This window comes from Delphinus delphis, chromosome 19, assembly GCF_949987515.2.
Source record: "Delphinus delphis chromosome 19, mDelDel1.2, whole genome shotgun sequence".
NCBI lineage: Eukaryota > Metazoa > Chordata > Mammalia > Artiodactyla > Delphinidae > Delphinus > Delphinus delphis.
In genome coordinates, this window is record NC_082701.1 from 7,207,827 (window position 1) to 7,226,365 (window position 18,539).

At 49.5% G+C, this 18,539-nt stretch overlaps 1 protein-coding gene and 4 non-coding genes across 5 annotated transcripts; 3 read left to right on the forward strand and 2 right to left on the reverse strand.

Annotated features, from left to right (window-relative positions):
• Nucleotides 1-1,149: 1,149 nt before the first annotated feature.
• On the forward strand, nt 1,150-8,481 carry MRPL58 (mitochondrial ribosomal protein L58). The gene is made up of 6 exons (XM_059996464.1): nt 1,150-1,353; nt 4,335-4,371; nt 6,832-6,891; nt 7,526-7,608; nt 7,700-7,869; nt 8,142-8,481. The coding sequence occupies exons 1-6, from the start codon at nt 1,168-1,170 to the stop codon at nt 8,224-8,226; spliced, it is 621 nt and encodes a 206-aa protein (XP_059852447.1). The 5' UTR covers nt 1,150-1,167; the 3' UTR covers nt 8,227-8,481.
• A 3,313-nt stretch (nt 8,482-11,794) lies between these two features.
• TRNAR-CCU (transfer RNA arginine (anticodon CCU)) lies at nt 11,795-11,867 on the forward strand. Its single transcript has one exon. It is a non-coding gene; the product is annotated as a tRNA-Arg (tRNA).
• Nucleotides 11,868-12,325: 458 nt separating this feature from the next.
• Nucleotides 12,326-12,398, reverse strand: TRNAR-CCU (transfer RNA arginine (anticodon CCU)). Its single transcript has one exon. It is a non-coding gene; the product is annotated as a tRNA-Arg (tRNA).
• Nucleotides 12,399-12,725: 327 nt separating this feature from the next.
• Nucleotides 12,726-12,798, reverse strand: TRNAR-UCG (transfer RNA arginine (anticodon UCG)). Its single transcript has one exon. It is a non-coding gene; the product is annotated as a tRNA-Arg (tRNA).
• A 521-nt stretch (nt 12,799-13,319) lies between these two features.
• Nucleotides 13,320-13,392, forward strand: TRNAR-CCU (transfer RNA arginine (anticodon CCU)). Its single transcript has one exon. It is a non-coding gene; the product is annotated as a tRNA-Arg (tRNA).
• Nucleotides 13,393-18,539: the final 5,147 nt, after the last annotated feature.

The window sequence follows — 18,539 nt, forward strand, 5'->3', positions numbered from 1 at the left end:
AGATGGTAAAGCCCTGACTTGATGACGATCTCCTATTTCAAACAGCCGCATTCCCAAGGACATGTTTTTCTAGGTAATTGTGCTTTTCCTAAAAATAGAACCCGCCATTAAGAAATAACCACTAGTATTACTAATAATCACTAACATTTATTGAGCTGTTTTCGTTTACCACACTGCCTCTCGACAAAGCAACTTAGCTAACATTTACCTGTTTCCAAACACTGCTTGCTCTATTTTAAACCTTTCTCAGAGTTAGAACTTCTCAGTTTTCAAGTTCATTTTTTAACAGTCCGGTAAAAAGGGCTCTGCTTAGGCTGTCTGTGGCTGTCTGAATCTCTACCTACTTCCCCATCCTCCCCTCATCTCCTGGCTTGGAGAGACTGCCATCAAGCTCCACAAAGCAGGCGGCTGGGGCGGGTGTCCACTGTCTAAAGTATTTCTTTCTCTACCTGCCCGCCTCTCCTCCATCCTGGTATTTGTCCTGCAGAGCCTTCACACAGGTGCTCAGCAGGGATTTGCTTTTAGGCTGCCTTGCGAATGAGCCTGAAGTTACTAAAACTCAGCTCTGGCGGAACTCAACTTTCAAAACACCTTCCCAAAGGATCCCTTTTAACAATATTTATTGAGTACCCATGACGTGCCAGCTTCTGGGTACTGGGGATCCAGCAATGAGCCAGTGCCCTCCTGGAGGTGATTACATTCCGGCTGGGAGACAGGCAACAGACACAAAAATAAGATTGAGCGATGTGAAAAAAAAAGTGGCAAAGAGTAAAGGAGATGGAGATGAACCTGGGCATGCTTCGTTGATGCTGTGAGATTTGGGGGAACATAGGTCCAGGAAGGCACAGACCGAAAGGAAGAAAAGTGGTGTTTCTGGGGGACACGGCATCCGGGGGTTCTTTTCACCAGGAGGCTCCCTGGAGAGCTCGCTGTCTGGCCAACGTCTTCCCCATCGCAGCAGATGCCCTCAAAGCACCAACCAGGCCTCCTGAAGGCGGCCGACCAGAAGCCTCTAATAAGCTCCGCGCGAGAGCAACGCCAGAAGCTCTGCTCGCTTCCTCCCCATGGCAGGCGCTAAAGGTCTAGCGGAACCAAAGTCTCGAGGGAAGAGCGAGCCCACGGACCGCGGAAGAAAACGCCCACCGGAAGCGGCCCCGAGACCCGAACATGGCGGCCGTACGGTGGCTACGCTGGGGCCTGAACCGAGCCGAATCCTGGCTGCTCCCGCGGCCCGCGCGCTGCCCCCACCGGCCTCTGAACAAACAGGCAGAGGGTACCGAATTCCAGAGCATCTACAGTCTGGACAAGCTCTACCCCAAATCGCGGGGCTCGGACACCGCCTGGAGGGTTCCGGTGAGCCGGGAGGGCCGGACGGAAGGAGCGTTTCCTGGACTCTTGCTGGGTGACGTCGGGCAGCCGGGGCCCCATTGGCCAGGCGTGCTGCTAATCCAAGAGACGGACGCGCTCAAACATGGCGGTCGCCGCGGGAGGAGGCTGGTTGCCCGAGCAACCGGGGGACGGGGGCGGCTGGGCGGTTGGCGGCCTCCCGTGTGGCTAGAGGTGTGCCGGCGCCGGGAGAGCATGCTGGCTATGCTTCTTACAAGACCACCAGCTTTTCCGCATTCATTCCCCGTCCCTCAGGCCCAAATTCTCGTCCCAAGGGAAAAGTGCCGTCCACAGAGGACAATTAAGGCAGGAAGCTGCCAAGTAGCTCCCTTTTGGAGCTTTTTAGCAAGTGACGTGGTCCTTAGCCTCTAGTAACCCCAGCACGCCTGACGAAACAGAGGTTCTGGTTCGTTGCCTCAGGATACCTTTATTGACAGTCCGCTGTGTGCAGGCGCTGTATCAGGGCCCGGAGCGGGAGAGTTTGGACCCACCCAGTTCTATGGAGTTTCCACCTACAGGATTGGAAGAGAGCGTTCATTCATTTATTCATTCATTCACTCACTTAACAAACTTCAGTTGAAAGCATGGTGTATACACGATGCTAGGCATGGGGACAGAGTAGTGAACAAAACACAAAAATCCTAATGCTAGTGGAGCTTATCTGCTTAATGGAGGGAGACAGGCAATGAAGAAAATCAGTAACATAGAGTATGTGATAAGTACTTCGGAGAAAATAAAGTCCGGAAGGGAGAAGGAGTGCTAAGGTAGGGGGTGGGGTTACAATTGTAAGTAGGCTGGTCCGAGGAGGCCTCTGAGAAGGTGATGCTTGAGTAAAGACTCGGGAGAAACAAGGCAGCAGGGAGCCGTGAGAAAAGCAGGGAGAGAAGCATCCCTGCGGAGGGAACAGCAGGTACCACCCCCCTCAAGGCAGTAGCATGTTCCGCTGGTTCAAGGAACAGCAAGCAGGCCAGTGTGGCTGAGCAGGGGGCTCAGATATGAAGCTGAAGGGGAGAAGGCTGTGGGGAGGCCTTTGTATAGGGCTTACAGGGCTTTAGTTTTGCCCTGAATGTGATGGAGGCAGAAGAGCGGAATGATCCAACTTAGTTTTACAAAAATCACTGTTCTAGAGAAGAGGTTGCAGAATGGCAAGAACAGGAAGACCAGTGAGGAGATTGCAATATTATAGGCAAGAGATGATAAGCGGGGTGGAAGCAATAGGAGTCATGAGAATTGGTCAGGTTCTAGATAAATTTTGAAGGGAAAGCCTACCGGATTTGCTAATGGATTTTCCCTGAGAAGTGAGATTAAAAGAGGAATTGAGGTCTAGGGCCTTGAGTAATGGAAGGATTGTGTTGCCATTAATGGAGACGACAGAACGGTAATAGCATTCGTTTGTCTGTTCATACATTCAACAAAAAGTTTCTTGTGCACCTACTGTGTCAGACACTGTTTCAAGCGTTGCAGATACCACCACGATAAAACAGAGTTCCCACTTCATGGAGTTTATGTTCTAGCGGAAGGAGCAGACAGTAAACAAATGGGGAAAACATACCAGAGAGCGAGAAGTAATGGATAGACCAGAGTGTTTTGATGTGATAGCCAGAGAGCTACTTCAGGTTGTTAGGAAGGGAGGTCCTCTGTGAGGAGGTTTGAGGCATCTGTTAGACTCGAGAGAGGAGACCTCGAATAGCAGTTGGTTTTACCTCAAGAAAGAGGTTTGAGTTTGAGCCAAAAGGTTGGGAGTCATCAACAAAGTTGTTTTTTTTGTTTTAATTTGGTGGCGCCCAGCTTGTGGAATTTTAGTTCCCGCACCAGGAATCGAATCAGGGGCCCCAGCAGTGAAAGCACTGAGTCCTAACCACTGGACCGCCAGGGAATTCCCAAAGGTGGTATTTTCAAAGGAGATGGATGGAATGTTCTAGGGAAAGAGAGAAGAGGAAGGATTTCAGGACATTTCAGAGTTTTTAAAGGTTGCAAAGAGCAAGCAAAGGAGAGTGAGAAAGTCACGGGGAGGTGAGAGGAAACTGGAGAGGCCGGCTCAGAAGGAGGGAAGAGCGAGCTTCAAGGAGGACGCAGCCCAGGGTCTCCACGATGCAGAGGTGGAGTAGGCTGAGATTTCACCCCCAGATAATTCTAAGATGAAAAGGGATGAAGGGACTTCCCTGGCGGTCCAGTGGTTAAGACTCCAAGCTTCCAGTGCAGGGCACGCGGTTTTGATCCCTGGTGGGGGAACTAAGATCCCACATGCGGTGCAGCGGGGGGGTAGGGGTGGGGCCCAGGGCCCCCCTCCCCCCGCAAAAACGGGGTGGTGGGTGATGAACGCAGCCAGAGTGGGGGCAGATGAAGACACTTTGAGCTTGGGGGCACAGAAGAGCCTCAGAGTGGGTAGTGTTTGCACTGGGCCTGTGGATGCGAGGATTTGAGGCTTCGGAAGAACAACTCGGGGGAGACGTGAAGGTGAGAGGTCCTGGGGTGAGTAGGTCAGCTTGACACAAGCCCTCAAGGCAGATGTGCTAGTCACTGTTGAAGGCAGACAGCCTCACATGCGAGCTTCCCGGGGTCTGGGGAGGAACAGGGGACCCGTGGTTTGTTGCTCCAGGTTGGCAGAGGGTGTTCCTTTTGGAGTCTGCCTGATGTACATGTACTGTGGCACCTTCCCTCCCCTGGGCGCTGGTAGTTCCCGACACTAGCTAAGTGGAGTCAGGGGGCAGCGGCAGGGAAGGCTGGAGAAGTCAGTTCCGTTTCCCTGGAGGGGTGTTTCTGAGGCAGTACCTCTGGAGTCTGGGGAAGATGTTTCTGTCATCCTGATACGATTTTGCTGGAGACCTGAAAATAGTTGTATTACATTCATGTCGTGGCTTTACATCATTTCTGCTTTGTTGCCCTGGAACAGTTAGGAGTCGCCCAGTAGGTAATGTTTATTTGACACCGTATATGTTACATTACAGGATGATGCAGAGCAAGCCAACTACGACATTCCTATAGGTGAGTAGTTTGGGCTGATAAAAAAATCGGTCATTTCCTCTACCCCTCACACATTCCTTCCAGGTCTCTCCAAACCAATGAAAGTAAAGAAACTGTCTGGGGTTACAAAAGCAGAGTCCTTTCAGCATTGTTGAGAATAGAAAGGAAAAAAAAAAGTGATGAGGCAGCCACTCCGGAGTGCTGTGCAGTGCCCAGCACGAACAGAGAGCTCCTGATGGTCTTGTGACGTGGAACAGTCTTTACGATAGATGAATTGATTGTTATTTGAAAAAAGTAAGGTACGGAAGCATCTGTATAGTGAGCTACCATTTGTGTTTCACTTACATATATCTGAAAGACACACTTCTGGATGTACACGTAGATCTGCGAGGATGTGAAGGACCCTGGACACAGGGACTGCCGTGGGGAGGGGAGGGGAAAGGACAAACCGGGAACTTGGTGGCTGGGGAGCAGGAGTGGGGACTTCTCCCTGTAAACCATTTGCATAACTTCATAATTTTGTGCCCATCAAGCCTAAGGCGTGGCCTGTAAAGGAACAAGCAAAACCCTCCTGAGGTTCAGAGAGTTTCTGGCGCGCAGACAGCGAGAGGAGAGCAGCCAGAGGCGCCGGCGCCCGGTGGCCCGTGCTCAGGGCGACCCTGAAACAGGGAGGCCAGGCGACCACGGTCTACAGCAGAGGAGCCGGCGTCCTGCGCTGCTCAGGGTGACCCTGAAACAGGGAGGCCAGGCGACCACGGTCTACAGCAGAGGAGCCGGCGTCCTGCGCTGCTCAGGGTGACCCTGAAACAGGGAGGCCAGGCGACCACGGTCTACAGCAGAGGAGCCGGCGTCCTGCGCTGCTCAGCAGTTTGAGGCCCGCAGCTGTGCCCTGAGGCAGGAGGAGGCCGAGACCCAGAGAGAAGGGAGGCTGTCTCCTGACAGCCTCGGGGGGACGGGCAGGCAGATGGCCCAGTGGCCGCTCCTCAGCTGCCTCTGCTCGTGTTCTCTGAGAGGGGCCCAGGTCTCCCCGTGCCTGGCTGGCCTGTACGGATGCAGACAAGGCCACCAGCCCTGGGGTAGAACCGCCCGCCTCTCCCCCCGCGGAACCACACGTATTCCTCACCTGTTGAGAAAAATGAGTTCATTTGATTTGTCAAAGGGCCTCTCAGAAGCCATCTGGCGAGGTCACCGCTGCCCGCTGAGGCCGGCCCTCCACCACCACGGGGCCGCATTCCTCGCCCCCCAAAGCCCCTGCAGCTCACCACCCAGTCTTCTGGAACTTTTCCTCTGCTCTGCCTTCCCGGCTTCCCTCAGATACTACAAGGCTGCTTTTCATGAATTACAAAAATAGAAGGAAGAAACCTCATTTTACAGATCCAAAACAGACCAACCAAGACCCAGAGAAGCGGTGGGAGTTTGTGGAGGTCACAAAGTCAGTCAGTGATGAGCTGGTGTTAGAAGACGGGGCTCCCAGCTCCAAATGGAGCGCTCATTCACCCAGCAGGTGTTTTCATCCACTGACCGCGACCGAGGCCCAGGGGTGCACGCGCAACTCACGAGGAATGAGAGCCACCTCCCCTCTGGGGAGTCCACATCCACTGCATTTCAGAATAGAACATTAAACTCAGTTTGTCCCTTAGCTTGAGCTTTTGAAAGAGTCCTTGCTTTATTTATTATTATTATTTATTTTTTGCGGCACGCGGGCCTCTCACTGTTGTGGCCTCTCCCGTCGTTGCGGAGCGCAGGCTCAGCGGCCATGGCTCACGGGCCCAGCCGCTCCGCGGCATGTGGGATCTTCCCCGACCGGGGCACGAACCCGCGTCCCCTGCATCGGCAGGCGGACTCTCAACCACTGCGCCACCAGGGAAGCCCTGTTTTTTTTTAATAAGGCTTTTTGTGTGTGTGTGGCTGCTTTGGGTTTTTGTTGCTGCGCGCAGACTTTCTCTAGCCGCAGCGAGCGGGCTGCTCTTTGTTGCGGTGCGCAGTGATGTGGTGGCTTCTCCTGTTGCGGAGCACGGGCTGTAGGTGCGCGGGCTTCAGTAGTTGTGACACACAGGCTCAGCAGTTGTGGTGCACGGGCTTAGTTGCTCCACGGCATGTGGTTTCTTCCCGGACCAGGGCTCGAATCCGTGTCCCTTGCATTGGCAGGCGGATTCTTAACCACTGAGCCACTAGGGAAGCCCAAGAGTCCTTGCCTTAAAACAAACTAACAGCAAAAAACAAGGGCAGTCAGATCTAGTGGAACATACTAGACCAGAAGCAGACAACCTGGGTTGTAATTTCACCTCCTCTGCTCTCTCTGTGGCCTTGGGAGACCCTTGATTTTAGTTTTGACATCTGTAACTAATCTCTGACTTTACTGATCTGAATGTTACGTCATTGAAAGAGAGAGGAATAGGGATACTGATGTTGATGGTAAATTAGCAGTTTGCATGTTTTTCCCTGTGATAATATTTTGTTGGTGTGTGTTCTGTTTTTCAGATCGCTTGACAATATCTTATTGTCGGAGTAGTGGTCCTGGGGGCCAGAATGTTAACAAAGGTACAACGGTGCCTTGTTTTCTTTCACTTTAAAGCTTTTCTGAGAGACGGACTTGAGGACTTCTGTGTTTACATTCATGTGGCAGTAAAGAGATTTTTTTTTTTCAGAAGCTTAAATACCGCCCATTTATATAATAACCCTCTTTATTCTTCTGAATGTGGTCTGATTCTCAGACTCTCAGTTGTGGGTTGCTAGGACTAGGACTGGCTTGGGAGTCTAAGCAAAGGGAAGTCACAGTGTGAGCTGGCAGCCGGCTCCAAGAGCAGGTTTCCTTCGTTCTCCTGGACCCGCTCCCTGCTCCTGCGCCCGCCCCCCCACAGTCTTTTCAGAGCCCAGTACATTGTAAGACTGCTCCTCCGCACCCCCCACGTTCTTTTCAGAACCCAGTACATTGTAAGAGGAAGAAAGCACTAGGCGTTTGGTTCCTGGAAGTTTATTTGTGTCTGGATGTGCCTCACTATCTTTGCAGGCTCATTCCATAGCCCAGTTTGTATCCCCGAGTTCACACAGGGTAGAAACAGCCCCGGGTGGGTGTCTCACCTCCCTGTGGTTCAGAATCCGGTGGTCACCAGCCACCCGGCGCTGAGCCTGCCCGAGCGTCTCAGTGACCCGCGCCCCCTCCCTTTATTTACAGTAAATTCCAAGGCTGAAGTCAGGTTCCACCTGGCCAGCGCCGAGTGGATTGCAGAGCCTGTACGGCAGAAGATGGCGGTCACGGTAACCACGGGCCCCTTCCTTTCTCTTTAACCCTCAGTCACTTTTAGGCCTTTACTCTGTAGAACTCTGGTTTTGCCTTTGTTCTCCGCAGCACAAAAATAAGATCAACAGGGCAGGAGAGTTGATCCTTACCTCTGAATGCAGCCGCTATCAGTTCCGAAATCTGGCAGATTGCCTACAGAAAATTCGAGACATGATTACTGAGGCCAGCCAGCCAGCCAAGGAGCCATCCAGAGAAGATGCTGCACTTCAGAAAATCAGGTACCGGAAACTTCCCTGAGCTTCTGCAAACCAATTCGTGTGGACAAGGGGCTACACAGGGAAGAAAGGAGGCACGGTGAAGCCCACGACCTGCCAGCAGGCAGGTGGACAAGCTCCGGGAATGGGAGAGACTCGGACCCGGAGTGGAGGCTTCTGGGCCGGCGCCTGCTGCTTCGGCTGCTCTGCTTCCCGCTCAGCTGCCAGCTCCTCTCACCACTTCGATAACCACTGATTGGGCATCTGGGCATAATTGTGTTTTTCTTTGTTTTCAGGATAGAAAACATGAATCGGGAAAGGCTGAGAAAAAAGAGAATAAATTCTGCCATAAAGACCAGCAGGAGGGTAGATGTGGACTGAAATCATCCCCTCGAGCTGGCAAAGACCCTCTTTAGGGCCTCCAGGCAGCTGCCACCGAGGGAGCTTTAACACCATCAGGAGACGCGTGTGTTGTTTGTTGTCAGTGCTTGTCTGTAACATTGGAACCATCTCAGGAATGTTCATCTGGAATGAGGGTTGTAGGCAGTGGTTGCAGAGGTCTTTACAGGCAATTACCATGTTGTCAAACCTCTATTATCCATTTAATATATTAGGTGCAATAAAGTTCTAAACTCAGTGGGCTTCCGCTTCTCAGAATGCTTCAGAACAGAATTCCTCCCTTTTCTCTCAGTTTAAATCTGCCTAATAATTATTGGCTGATTGTACAGCCCCAGGGGAGCACAGAGGGATGAGCCCTTTGGGAACACGGGGCAGAAGGGCTGAGACAGGTGCGTGGGCATCGGAACTGGGCCTGGAGACAGGGCTAGAATATTAATCAGTCGAGAGCCGGGAGGACATGCCAGTTGAAGGGAACAGTGTGAATAAAGGAGACCAGAGAAAAGGCTGGGGTGGAGGAGACGATGAGGAATCCATCTGAATGGGGAATTTGTCCAGGTCGTTGTGAGAGGTGAGTCTGGAGAGGGAGATAGAAGTTCAAGGTGCAGGGTCTCGGGTTCAAATTGAGGAATTTAGATTTTTTTTCTTTTTTTTAATTTTATTTATTTTTGGCTGTGTTGGGTCTTCGTTTCAGTGCGTGGTCTTCTCACTGCGGTGGCTTCTGTTATTGCGGAGCGCGGGCTCTAGGGCACAGGCTCAGTAGTTGTGGCACACGGGGTTAGTTGCTCCATGGCATGTGGGATCTTCCTGGACCAGGGCTTGAACCTGTGTCCCCTGCATTAGCAGGCAGAGTCTTAACCACCGTGCCACCAGGCAAGTCCCAATAAATGACTCTTATGAAATACAAAAGATGTGGAAGATAGGGTCCCTGTCCTCAAGGGACTCAGAGCCCAGTAGGGAGCTGAGGCTCATATACAAGGAAGTGCAGCATTCTTTGGTTCATTAATTCAACAAATACTTATTGAATACCGGGCAATGGGCCAGGTCCTGGGGAATCAGCAATGAACAAAACAAAAGTCCTTTCTTCCAGAGAACTTCCATTTGATCAGAGGATGATAAAAGCTGAGAAGAAAAATGGCTTCGTCTGGGTAACATGACCTAAAACGTGGTAAATAACACAAGAAAGGTCTAAATAGATTTTGGGAAGGAACTAGTTCCAGCTGGATGGTCAGTGAAGATGTACTTGATGTGCTTGAGATGGGATGGAAGAAGGGGAGGGGCTGGCCAAGGGAGCAAGGTAAGAGCTTGTCACCGGGAGGCTCCAGTGATGGCCAAGGGCCCTGCCTGTGGCCAGGACAGTAAACCATAGTATTGAGAGAATGGGCTGTGAAGCCAGCTGCCCTGGATCAGCTGCTGACTTCCACCACCCCCAGCTGTGCAGCCTTGGGCAAACTACTCGGCCTCTCTGAACCTTAGCTTCACCATCTATAAACTAGGGATGATGTTGTTAGTGCCCACCTCGTAGGGTGGTAGTGGTTAGTGGCACTGAGCCTACACCCAGCGAATGTTAGCCATAATTAACAGTTTAGCCATGATTAAACAGTTCCAGTTTGGCTGGAAGCCAGGGGGTGAGGAGCTGTGGAAGACACACCTGCCACCTTGAGTGGGAGCCAGGCCTAGAAAGGCCTTAAATGTGACAGCTAAGACATTTAGACTCCACCCCTACAGAGGCTGTCAGGGGAAGATTAATCTGACCGTGACTGAATGAGAAAAGACTGCGGGGAAGTGGACACAGGTTGATGGACAGACCCATGTGAGCAGTTAGGGACCCATCCTGGAACTAGGGCAGTGACTACTGGCATGGAGAGAAAATAGCAGGTGCAAAAGGGTTATGGGGACAGAAAATTGGCTTGGGTGGAGTGCGAGCTGGTGTGTGACAGGGTGCTGAGCTTTCAGCCAGGAAAGTCACCGAGGGAGCAGGCTTGGGAGGATGGTTGGATGATGGGTATGGTTTTGCCTTCGAGGAGCTGACTTTGTGGGGCCTGAGGAGGAATGCTTAGGTGGAGATAGCCAGGAGAGGGAATGGAGCTGGAGCTGGGGAGTGAGGTCAAAGCTGGAGACGCAGGACAGGGGACAAGGAGAGTCTTGGGAATGGAGGAGCAGTTGAAGATGAGGCAAGGCAGGGCAAGATGATGGTGGCGGGAAACCAGAGAGGGCATCTCTCTGGTTAAACTCGAGCCTAGTGCTGGACCTGTGAGGCCCTCAGAAGACATTGGTGGCATGTGAAGGGACCTGGGAAAGCATTCGAGATACGGAGGAGGGAAGGAGGTAAAGAGAAACAAAAGCCAGGGGACAGAGAGTGGAGAACAACGGCAGGACCTGTCATTTAAAGAAAAAAAAAAAGGTTGAGGGCAAAAGAATGAACATGGGTGAACTCACACAATGATGAGTGATAGAGGCCAGCCTATAAAAGAATATGATTCCATTTGTATGAAGTTCAAAACCAGGCAAAACTACTGCTTTATGGTAACGAGAGGGAAGTGTTTACTTGGAGGCAGTGGTGACTCATGGGGAGGGGATATAAGAGAGGCTTCAGCGGCGCTGGAACTGTTCTGCATCTCATCCAGCCATGACCTTAAGATCTGTACACCCTACTGCATGCATGTTACACCTCAGCAGACAGACCAATTAGTAACTGAAAGGAGGACATTCTCAAGGCTGGAGACTGGAGCCAGGTGGAGTACATTCCTCTTTCTTGCTGGTATTAAGGGTTTGTGCAGACTCTATACGTGGGTGAGAGAAAAAAAAAGAATGTCCCCAAGCCCCTGGAAGGCAAAGGTCTCAACGCAGGCACCACAGGAAGTGAACACTGCTCTTGGCTAAAGCTTCTCCTGTTATAGCTTTCAGATCCGCGTGACTTTTAGTAATGGATTTTAAACGTGTGTAACATTTTAAAGTGTGCTTTTTCTGTATTTGTATTACCTTTTGTATAACAGTTTAAAGGAACAGAATATTAGAGTGAAGTATCTAGTTGGGTGATCCATTTCTTTCCTGTATATTATATATTTGCGTACGTATATATTTCTACTATTAAGACTGGAAGGATTTGTTCCTCCCCGTTGTACATCGTTTCATGATGGGGGATTTTGACTTTGTGTTTCAGTATTTGTGATTGATACTAGCTTGTTCTCCTTCCCTTCCTACACTACCTTTTCCTAAAATTCTTGGATTTTCTGTCAGTTCTGTAGAGGTGGACAAAATGGCCACGGTGGTAAAATTTGGAAATGCCTACAAACGGCAGCCTTCACCCGCCATCCATGGTCCAGGTGTCCGGCAGCCTCAGCGCCGGCCTCCCAGGCCCCACTGTGCTTCCGGGTGCGGGTGGCAGAAGGTGGTGAGTTCACTTCCCACCGTGGTTTCTTCCTAACGGTTGACTGTGAGCACCTGAGAGCCTACCCTCTCGCGGCCTCGGCCCCCCGTTAAGTCGTGCTTTGCAAGGCCCGGGGTCGGATCGCCTACTAGGGGGAGAGATGCCAGAGAGGATGAGGCACAGGCCCCAGTGGCCTAATGGATAAGGCACTGGCCTCCTAAGCCAGGGATTGTGGGTTCGAGTCCCACCTGGGGTAAGGGCACCTTTTTGGCTCCTTCCGTCCGTAAAGGACTCTGGAATTCCTGCGCTGTGGTTCCACCGCATGGAAGACTCCAAACACACGGCCTTCGGGCCCGCGGGTGGAAGACCGAACAACCGGTTCCCCAAGGAGAGATCCCAAAGCCAGTGACTACACCCCTGCGCCCCTGGAAGCCACCAACTTTGGGACAGCTCACAGGCCGAGGGTAAAGGGCCAGAGTAAGGGAGTAACGTCACCAGGACACGAAGGGGGAGTGCGGGACACTGAGCCCGAGGCTGGGACACACCAACTACTTGGCTGCAAATGAGGCCCTGGTACGCTGCACGGCAGAAGGCGAGCAGAGACCAGGCGGGTGGGGAGCCCCTGGGTCCCTAGATCCCTAGGCTACAGTCTCGGAGGCCCGCGCAATGCGAGCACAAAAGTTACTTAGGGGTGAAACTCTCCAACCCTGACTCCACCCCAGGTGGGACTCGAACCCACAATCCCTGGCTTAGGAGGCCAGTGCCTTATCCATTAGGCCACTGGGGCTCCATAACAAGGGTGCACCACGTGGTCCATGGTAACGTGCAGCCGCACGCGGACAGGCCTCACTCGGGCCTGCCATGACGCCCGCCGCACAGTGGACCCGAAGAACGAGGGCCGGCCCTGGGCAGCCTGCAGGACAACCGGAGGGCACACCCGCGGGGCTACGAGAAAAGTTAAGGTTCAAGGTGAGGCGACTGCGCAGTGCCGGGGGTCAGGAAGGTGAGCGTCAAGATGCCCGAAGGACGCGCGAAGAGGTTGGTGAAACCGCAAACGAAGCGGGTTAGGATTATTGAGCCACCAAAGCCAGGAGCCCCTCGTCCAAAACTAAGCCGACCACGAAGGGACTCGAACCCTCAATCTTCTGATCCGAAGTCAGACGCCTTATCCGTTAGGCCACGCGGTCACGACGCCCACAGCTTCGCAATACGATAGTTAAGTGCACCCCCCCTTGAAGGTGGCGTTGGCGCAAGAAACGACCGTGTGCGTTTGGCCACAAGGTGTGTCCCAGGTGTGGCGGAGGAAGAACCACAGTGCGGTCCCTGCGTCTGGCGTCAGCGCTGGTGCGGCCTTGGGTCACCAAATAAGTCTACGGGTGACTCCTACTTCGCGAGGAGGCCGCGTGCCCTAATGAATAAAATGTCTGACTTCGGATTAACAGTTTGAGCCCCTTCGTGGTCGAAACGTTTTCGTCCCGAAAAGAGGATAGCACTCTTGTACTGCAACCAAATCCCAGTCCTTGCCCTTGTTTTAGACACGTAGAGCCCTTCGGACCCTCTCACAGCAGCTACTTCCGTCACCTGGACCTGGTAGTTCGGGCTCGTGTCCAAGCGGGCTTTGCACCTGGAAACTTCCGGGCTGACGTCATTACGCAGCCATGCGACCTCATAGTTCAAGAGGCATGTGATCCGGTGCCGCTTGCGGGAAGCCCCAGTGGCCTAATGGATAAGGCACTGGCCTCCTAAGCCAGGGATTGTGGGTTCGAGTCCCATCTGGGGTGAGGTGGCTTAACCACTGTGTGTCGCTTTTGCATCTCTACCTTTTTAAGGTAAAAAACTCATGAGGCACATTTTCTCTTTTTAAGACCATTTGTGTGTGTGCGGGTGTATGTGTATGTCTCTGTTGCAATTAATTTGCCCTTTCTTTTTGATCGAACCTGACTATACTTTTAAAGGTAAACCGTTATGACGGAAAATGGTTCCCCACTTCTTGTTGCCTCTTCGGGTTGGCATCTAAACAGACAACGTGGTGAAAGGGCTCTGCAAGCTATAAATCTCTGTGCAAAAGAAGCGAGCGTGTTCTGTGTGAGTCCACCGCTATAAAGTTAAAATCAGGCAACACCTTAGCCCGTCCCTCCCTGCCCCCTAAACCCTCCACGGGAGACGGGCAGGCGGTGTGTGGCGCCGCCCACCCCCATGCCCTCAGTCCTGGTGTGGACTCTGTCTCCCTTGAGACGGCACCCACCACACTGCCCTGTGCTAGGGCCAGGAGGGGTGCAACGAAGCTCGTGTGTACAGCACGCGCATTGGACAGTGGGGATAACTGCCAATCTCTTGAGTATACCCAAGTCCCGCGGGGAGAAGATGGCACGCTCACATCGGGTGATCCCAGGAGTATTTAAAAAGGGATTCGTGGGTAAACAACAAGGTCCTACTGTATAGCACAGGGAACTATATTCAATATCCTGTGATTAAACCATAATGGAAAAGTGTTAAAAAGAATGTGTCTATGTATATATAATATATATATCTGAATCACTTTGCTGTACAGCAGAAATTAACACATTTAAAATCAACTATACTTCAATAAAAAATAAATAAAAAGGGATTATCTACTGTATAACATAGGGAACAATACTCAATATCCTGTGATTAAACCGTAATGGAAAATAATATTAAAAAGAATGTGTGTATATATATATATATATAATATGCATATCTGAATCACTTTGCCGTATAGCAGAAATTAACAACATTGAAAATCGACTATATTTCAATAAAAAATAAATAAATAAAAGGATTATCGGGGAGATGTACATTTATGATTTTCACACTCTCGTGTGTGTGTGTGTGTGTGTGTGTGTGTGTGTGTGTGTGTATATATATATATATAATTATCCTTTGGTAAAATGTTTAGTTTTTGTTTTAACTGTACTTTTCTGACCAGGGATGATTTTTTTTTTTTTTTTACCTTGAAGCCCTGAGGAGCTATGGGTGTGCATCCAAGTTGACTATCGCACTGTGTGCCCTTCGGGGATGCTGTATTTACTCGGGGAGAGGCTGTATTGTTCATCAGGTTTTCATAAGTCCTTGACTCAAAAAAGTTTAAAAACCACCATTCCTTGTACTTTTGTAGAAAGAAATAACAAACTAGAAGTACAGAATCCCCCTCTCCCTTCTCCAGAGTCGTCCAGAATTCTTCCTGTGCTCTCTGCTCTAAGCCAGCCTCCAAGTTTTAGGGATGATACTTTCCAGCTCTCTCTGGCTCCCAAGCCCTGCCGCGTGGCTGCAGCATCACAGGCCTAGCCTGCAAAGCTGGGGCTACCGCTAAAACCATCCTCCAGGCCCTGCGTCCAGGGAGCCAACATTCAAGTGAGAGAAAAGACAGTAAACTAATGCCAGGAGGATTTCAAAATAAAGAGGGTGATGGGAAACTATTAGTTGAGTAGTCAGAGAAGGCTTCTGGGTACAGAACGGCAAAGGTACCATTGGTAATCTCGTCACCTTCAGAGGACTTCCTTAATATCTTGGGTGACACACTACCTACTTCATGGGGTTATCGTGAGGAGTATTTATGCTCAGTGATTAGAACAGTCCCTGGAACGTAGTGTGTGCTCTGTAAGTCATGGTCATCGCCATTTACTATGATACTAGCTTGCTCCATTATTCAAGGTTTTTGTGTGATACTCTCCTACCAGACGTGAACCCCTGAAGGCTCAAATATCATCTTACATCTCTTCTCTTTCATTCATAAGGAATTCATATTAAGATTCTTCTAAATGCCAAGCACAGTGCTAAGCCCTGGGAAATATAAATATGACTAAGGTATAGTACTGGTACTCAACAGAGAATCTTCTAGAATCCTCTAGATTTTCCTAACCTTCTAGGATGACGAGCCGGAATCGCAAATGTCTGAAGGTAACGGGCGCGTGAGAGGGGCAGTTAGCAATCTGCTATGGCTATAATGGAGGAAGGAGAACAATGTACGAAGAGAGAACCCTGGAGTAAGGAAATTTACATTTGATCTTGCGGGCAGAGGGTTTTAAGCAGAGGAGCAAAATAACTATACTTGCATTTTGAAAGATCCCCTTGGCAGCATGGTAAAGAATGAATTAGAGGGCTTCCCTGGTGGCGCAGTGGTTGGGAGTCCGCCGGCTGATGCAGGGGACACGGGTTCGTGCCCCGATCCGGGAGGATCCCACATGCCGCGGAGCGGCTGGGCCCGTGAGCCATGGCTGCTGAGCCTGCGCGTCCGGAGCCTGTGCTCCGCAACGGGAGAGGCCACAACAGTGAGAGGCCCACGTACCGCAATAGAAAAAAAAAAAAAAAAGAATGAATTAGAGGGACTTTCCTGGTGACGCAGTGGCTAAGAATCCGCCTGCCAATGCTAGTGAGACACGGGTTTGATCCCTGGTCCAGGAAGATCCCACATTCCCTGGAGCAACTAAGCCTGTGCACCACAACTACTGAGCCTGCACTCTAGAGCCCGTGAGCCACAACTACCGAGCCCATGTGATGCAACTACTGAAGCCTGCGCGCCCCATGCTCTGCAACAAGAGAAGCCACTGCAATGAGAAGCCCGCGCACCGCAAGGAAGAGTAGCCCCTGCTCGCCACTAGAGAAAGCCCGCGTGCAGCAATGAAGACACAACGCAGCCATAAATAAATAAATAAATAAATAAATATTTTTTAAAAAAAGAATGAATTAGAGACAACCTTGTAAATCAACTACACTCCAATAAATATTAAAAAAAAAAAAGAATGAATTAGAGGCAGGTGAGGGTGCAGGCAGAGAGACCCCTTAGGGAAAGATGTATGGTTCAGGGAAGAAATAAGCAAAACATGAATGGAGGCGATAGCAGGGACACCAAGAGGAGGGAAGTAAAACAGATGTTCAGGAAATGGAACCTGTGGATCTGGTTCCTAACTGCTGTGGGATGAGGGAGACAAGGAGCCCAAGATGGTGCCCAGGATTTTGGGGGACAGTGGTGCCACCCCCCAAGACAGATGGGGAAGGCATGAGTTCAGGGCTGATAATCTCAAGTTGAAGATGCCTGCAGGATCCCCACGCCCCGCCCCGCCCCGCCCCACCCAAACCTATCCATTGTTTTCATTGTAGTTTCTGGTTTCTGCTTTGGTGTTTGAAAAATTCTCTCACCTGAAGCTTATATAAATATTCACCTACAATGTTTCCTGTTGTTTCTTGTGGTTTTTTTTTTTTTAACATTTACATCTGTAACTGGAATTTATTTTTAAGTGTCAAGTAAAGATCTGTTCCTGTTCTACAAATATTTAAACACTTAGATCAGTGCCTTTCCTCAATGATTCAAAATGCTACTTAAATTATTTAGTAAATACTTATATGCATATACCTTGAATAACGCAGGTGGGGTGGGGGGGGTGTTAGGGGCGCCAAGCTTCAGCTTCAACCAACCCGGATCATGTAGTCCTGTAGTGTTTACAGTTCAAAAAATCTGCGTGAAAGTGAGCTGCAATTCAAACACTGGTTGTACAGGGGTAAACTGTACTTAATCCTAATACAGTATGGACTTTTCCTGAACATTCTGTTCTTTTCCATTGATCTAATTATTCTTTAGCTTTTTTTTTTTAAGTCTTTATTGAATTTGTTACAATATTGCTTCTGTTTTATGTTTTAGTTTTTTGGCCCCAAGGCATGTGGGATCTTAGCTCCCCGACCAGGGATTGAACCCACACCCCCTGCATTGGAAGGTGAAGTCTTAACCACCGGACCACCAGGGAAATCCCTATTCTTTAGCTTTTTATGATACTTAATATGAGAGTATTAACTTATAACCCAATTTATTAATCTTTTCAATATTTTCTATTTTTCTTATCTATATCTTCTGATTTTTTTTCTGTAATCAAAATGTATTGTGTAATGAAATGTTTTTCTACGACACAATTTAATGCCATCAGTTTGCTTTGTTTTAATATGAAATGTTCATATTATTTTTTCTTCCAAACATTCTGTAATTACATATTTAATTTCTCATTGATCCAAAATTTAGGAGAGTTTCAGTTTCCAAGTGGCTGCATTTCTGTATTGTTTTGTGTTATTGTAGTTTATACTGTGCATATTAATTGTTGGTTGTCTAATGTTATCGGTTTCCAGTTATTCTGTTAGTATGACATAGAATTTAGTATATAAGCTATTGAGTCTTTATTATAGTTTGCTCTAGTCTCACTTGTCTTGCAAATGACAAAAATAGAAAGGTATGTTAAAATCTTTAAAAGTTATGTTTCTAGAAATTTCTTTTCAACTTTTTTGCTTTATATGGTTTTAATGTTATTTTTTTCAGTACATCAAGGTTCCAATCATTATTTTTTTCATGTGAATGGTTTCCTTTATTAGTTAAGAGCTGCGTTTGGCCCATGTCATGTTTTTGTCTCGATTTCTACTTTGCTAGATAGTAATATTATAAATCTACATTTCTGCCCATGCTTTAAAAATTCTTATGAAAAATTTCAAACATACCCAGAAACTGAGAATAGTAAATGAACCAACCTAGATCCATCAGTTATCAAGATTTTGTTGCATTCACTCTATTAATCCCTTTTATCTTTTTCATTTTCTTAAGTATTTTTTTAAAATCATTTATTTATTTATGGCCGCATTGGGTCTTCGTTGCTGCGCGCGGGCTTTGTCTAGTTGCAGTGAGCGGGGGGCTACACTTTGTTGCGCACGCAGGCTTCTCATTGTGGTGGCTTCTCTTGTGGAGCACAGGCTCTAGGCATGAGGGCTTCAGTCCTTGTGGCTCGTGGGCTCTAGAGTGCAGGCTCAGTAGTCGTGGCACACGGGCTTAGTTGCTCCGCGGCATGTGGGATCTTCCCAGACTAGGGCTTGAACCCATGTCCCCTGCATTGGCAGGCAGATTCTTAACCACTGCGCCACCAGGGAAGCCCTTTCT